This window comes from Meleagris gallopavo, unplaced genomic scaffold (assembly GCF_000146605.3).
Source record: "Meleagris gallopavo isolate NT-WF06-2002-E0010 breed Aviagen turkey brand Nicholas breeding stock unplaced genomic scaffold, Turkey_5.1 ChrUn_random_7180001858425, whole genome shotgun sequence".
Classification (NCBI taxonomy): Eukaryota; Metazoa; Chordata; class Aves; order Galliformes; family Phasianidae; genus Meleagris; species Meleagris gallopavo.
Window position 1 is genome coordinate 16,814 of NW_011124384.1, and position 4,105 is coordinate 20,918.

The following is a 4,105-nucleotide window of genomic DNA, read 5'->3' on the forward strand; positions in this document are numbered from 1 at the left end:
CGGCCGAGCCGCCGCGCCCGCGTCGCCGTCCTCCTTGGTGGCCGCCGGCGTGACCCGCTGGTGGCACATGGGACACGAGTCCTGCACGTAGAGCCACTTGCGGAGGCAGGCGCCGTGGAAGAAGTGGTGGCAGGAGGTGACGACGGCCACCTGCATGTCCTGCGGGCACAGAGGGGCCGTCAGCCGGGGCGCCGGGACCCCGGGGCAGAACGGGGTCCTCCAGGGGGGCTCACCTGGAAGCAGATGGCGCAGACGTCGTTGTGGTCCCTGAGCTGCCCGCGCGTCGCCCGGGGCAGGGAGCTGATCTTCTTGGCAGCCTCGCGACGCAGCAGGAAGCTCCGCCAGCCCGACTGGGCGCGCAGCCAGACGTTGAAGTAGGAGTGGATGATGATGACCGAGGCTCCCATCCAGCTCCACTCCCCGAACAGGGACTCCCAGGTGCCGTAGGCCACCACGCACACAGCCACCAGGAACTCCAGCACCCGGCTCACCGCGTTCACGCAGTAGATGATCTCATCCATGCGCTCCAGCGGCGTGTCCTGGAGCAGCTCCACCATGAACAGAGCGTAGATGAAGAGCGTGCCCATCACCTGCAGGGCCGTGGGACACGTGGGACACGTGCTGCTGGCCTCCAGACCCTCGTCCGGCCTCCCCGGTGGCTCTGGCTGACGCCGCGCGCGCGAGCGGGGCACGGTGCCCTCCTAAGGGCCGGGGAATGGGGCCGGGCAGCTCCTGGGACACGGGGGGACGGGAGCAGGGTGCGGGCAGGGAGCCCCCCGTACCTGCAGGGAGGTGAGCATGCAACTGGAGACCAGGATGAGCAGCCAGAAGTCCAGGTGGAAGAAGTGTGCGATCTTGTAGGCCATGAAGCAGGGGAAGATCAGCAAGAAGAGGCACATGCTGACACCGCGGAAATGCTTCCAGAGGCTCCTGGGGGTGCGGCTCAGCCAGGGGTGCTTCCCAGCTGGGCACCCCCACAGCAGCGCCCACGGCTGCCTGTCCCCAGCTCCGGCCCCCTGGGCAGGGCGGAGGGGTGCAGCACGGGGCTGCTCCCCCCAAGCCCCCAGGTGGGTACCTGCTGCGGGAGGCCCCGAGCGCCAGCACGATGGGGTCAGCGATCTCGATCATGGACTGCAGCGTGGACGTCACCACGATGAAGAGGATGATGCTGAGGAGGAAGGTCCGCTGGAGGACCTGCAGGTCGAGCAGCCCCGTCTGCAGCGCCAGCAGCAGCAGCGTCACACCCTCCGTCACCCCCCTGCATGGAGCGGGCAGTGAGGCCGGGGGTCCCAGCGCTCCCGACGCCACCATCCCGTGCTGGGATCCCACAGGGGTCGCCCCCTGCCCTCCCCACGCCCCCAGCCGCGCTCACCTGTGCATGACGTTGCCATTCTGGAAGGCACCAAAGCCCAGCAGGTAAAATTTGCAGAGGTTGAGCACGCCCAGGGCCAGGTAGGAGACGGTGAAGGTGAGGCCGATGAGGGAGTAGGGCGTGCTGCAGCACTCGGCCACGCTGCAAGGGAGAGGGCTGAGCACGGCACGGCCAGCACCCAGCCCCCCTCCTCCCATCGCCAGGCGGGGGGAAGGCAGAGCTCGGGGGGCTCCTACCTGCTGAGCAGGACGAAGAGCAGCCCCTGCTGGGCCACGGGGCTGCTGGAGGAGGCCAGGAAGGAGGAGAGGCGCAGGGAGAAGAGCACCAGCCAGAAAACGAGGAAGAGGAGGGGGACGGACAGCTGGCTCCAGAGAGAAACCCCCAGCGCCAGCAGCCGGTACAGCTCCATGGCCTGTGGGGCAGGGCAGCTCAGGTGGGGCGGGATCCACCCTGACCAGGACAGGAGATCCGGCCAGCCGAGCCGGCAGCCCCGCTTACCTGCAAGATCTCGCGGCAGGCGGCAGCAGCCAGCTGGAAGGGGATGAGGATGTGGGAGCTGAGCACGTACAGCACCTCCATGCTGGTGAGGATGGCAGCGAAAGTGTTGGCCAGGGGCAGGGCATGGAGGGGGAAGCCGCAGAGCCGGGCCAGCACGGGCAGCAGAGGGGCGGCAAACAGCCAGGCTTGCCGGGTCCTCATCAGTAATGCACACAGGATGCAGATGCAGACCTGGCCTGTGGAGGAAGCAGGGCCATCTGGGTTGGCCCCACACAACTCTGACCCCAGCATGGCCACCTGACACTTGGGCACGGGCCACCAGCTCGAAACAAGGGCGGGGGCTTGGGGAGACACCAGGAGAGGCCATGCTCAGCCACAAGCGGGACACAACACCCCAAGACTGCCTGAGCAGGACTAGGGGGGGCTCAGCCCTTCCCCTGCAAACCCTGGGATGGCTGGGGCAAGGGAAAGGCCCTGGGGCTCCTCTGGATCCCCCCCCGCTTATGCCTGGGATGTGCAGCAGTGCGAGTAACCCAGCCTGGGGACCCAGGAAGGGTCAATCCACCCGATGCCAGCTGCTTGAAAGCTTTGCTGCTTTCCACTTCTTGCTAAGGGGAGAATGTTCAGGCCTGGAGTGACGCTGCAGGAATCCCCTGCCTCGTCCCCAACCCTGCAGCCACTTCCCACCCTTCCGGTGCTGCTGTCCACACCAGGGACACGGACAGGGGGGCCCAGGATGCTCAAGGGGAGCTCCCCCCACTCCAGCTCACCTGCGAGGGCGGTGGTGAAGCGGCCAAACTCTGCCATGTCGCTGTACACAGCCCCCTGGAACCCACGCTCCAGCTCATGGTGGACATAATCACTGCACAGAGAGAGGGTAAGCACCGTCCCGCATCACTACACAGCCCCGCAGCCCACCCCAAAGTGCCCGCGGCACCCTGCACGACCCCCAGACCCCCCAGACGGCCCCATCCCCACGCAGGGCTCACCTGGCCCTCTGGTGCCCCGCACAGAGCAGCAGTGCGGTGAGCAGGTGGAGGTAGAGCCTGACCAGGGAGCGCACGGGCAGCACCAGCAGCACCACGCACAGAACGTGTCCTGCAGAGAGGGAGGGTGGGCTTACAGCCGCCTGCTGGGCTTACAGCCATCTGGGGACTCTCCTGGCACTGCACACGTGTCCCTCGTCCCCAGAGCAGATGGAGGGCTCAGCACCCCGCGCCCTGCCTCTCTGACGTGGCACAGGAGAGGAGAATGAGGTGAGACTGTGAGGGTGGCACCGTCCCCAGCCCTGCCCTGCTGTCACCCCAAATGGCTGCCATGCCTGACCCCGCTGCCAGGGCACACGAGAGAACAGAGCTGGGGATGCGGCACCTGCTGGCTGTGGGGACGGCCTGGTCCCTAAGATCACCACGTCCTCAGCGTGGCCAGGCCCTGGGGTGTCCCTCCGTGTCCCAACACAGCCAGGCCTTTGGGCATCCCCAGTGCAGCCAGGCTTTAGAAAGGCCCTAACGCATCCTAACACCCGGGGCGCTCCCAGCATGGCCAGGCCTTGGGGTGTCCCCACCACGGTCAGTCCTTGTGGCGTCCCCAGCCTGAACAGCCACAGAACGGCCCTAACACAGCTAGACTCTGGGGTATCCCCAGCACACCCCCGGCATGGCCAGGCCCTGGGGTGTCCCATGTCAGGCCTTGGGGTGCCCTCAGTGTGTCCCCAGCTTGGGTGGGCCTTGGGCTGTCCCCAGTGCAGCCAGGCCTTTGGGTGTCCCCGGCTTGAGCAGGCCTCAAAGCAGCCCCGCTATGTCCCCAACACGGCCAGGCCCTGCGGTGTCCCCATGTCAGGCCTTGGGGTGCCCTCAGTGTGTCCCCAACCTGGGTAGGCCATAGAGTGGCCCCAACACATGTAGGACCTGGGGTGTCCCCACCATGTCCCCAGGGCAGTCAGGCTTTGGGGTAACCCAACCTGTTAAGGCCTTGGGCTGTCCCCACATTGTCCCCAGGGTAACCAGTCCTTGGGGTGTCCCCAGCTTGAGCAGGCCTCAAAGCAGCCCCACTACGTCCCCACCACGGCCAGGCCCTGGGGTGTCCCCAGTGTGTCCCCAACCTGGGTAGGCCTCGAGGTGTCCCCAGTCTGGGCGGGCCACAGAATGGCCCAAACGCATCTAAACCGTGGTCTGTCCCCATCCCAGGCAGGGCACAGAGCAGCCCTGGCACACCCACGCTGTCCCCACCCCCCCG

General features: G+C 67.0%; 1 protein-coding gene across 1 annotated transcript in view; it reads right to left on the reverse strand.

The window, feature by feature from the left end:
• Positions 1-3,431, reverse strand: part of LOC100549803 (RING finger protein 145-like) — a 5,519-nt gene extending 2,088 nt beyond the window's left edge. Inside the window, exons 1-9 of the mRNA XM_019611084.2 lie at positions 2,860-3,431; positions 2,641-2,732; positions 1,871-2,106; positions 1,609-1,784; positions 1,373-1,513; positions 1,076-1,258; positions 783-930; positions 234-590; positions 5-159 (exon numbers count right to left, since the gene is read on the reverse strand). Of these exons, the coding sequence (XP_019466629.1) occupies positions 5-159; positions 234-590; positions 783-930; positions 1,076-1,258; positions 1,373-1,513; positions 1,609-1,784; positions 1,871-2,106; positions 2,641-2,677 (1,433 nt within the window). The 5' untranslated portion in view covers positions 2,678-2,732; positions 2,860-3,431. The remainder of the gene's footprint in view (positions 1-4; positions 160-233; positions 591-782; positions 931-1,075; positions 1,259-1,372; positions 1,514-1,608; positions 1,785-1,870; positions 2,107-2,640; positions 2,733-2,859) is intronic.
• Between the last annotated feature and the right edge of the window lie 674 nt (positions 3,432-4,105).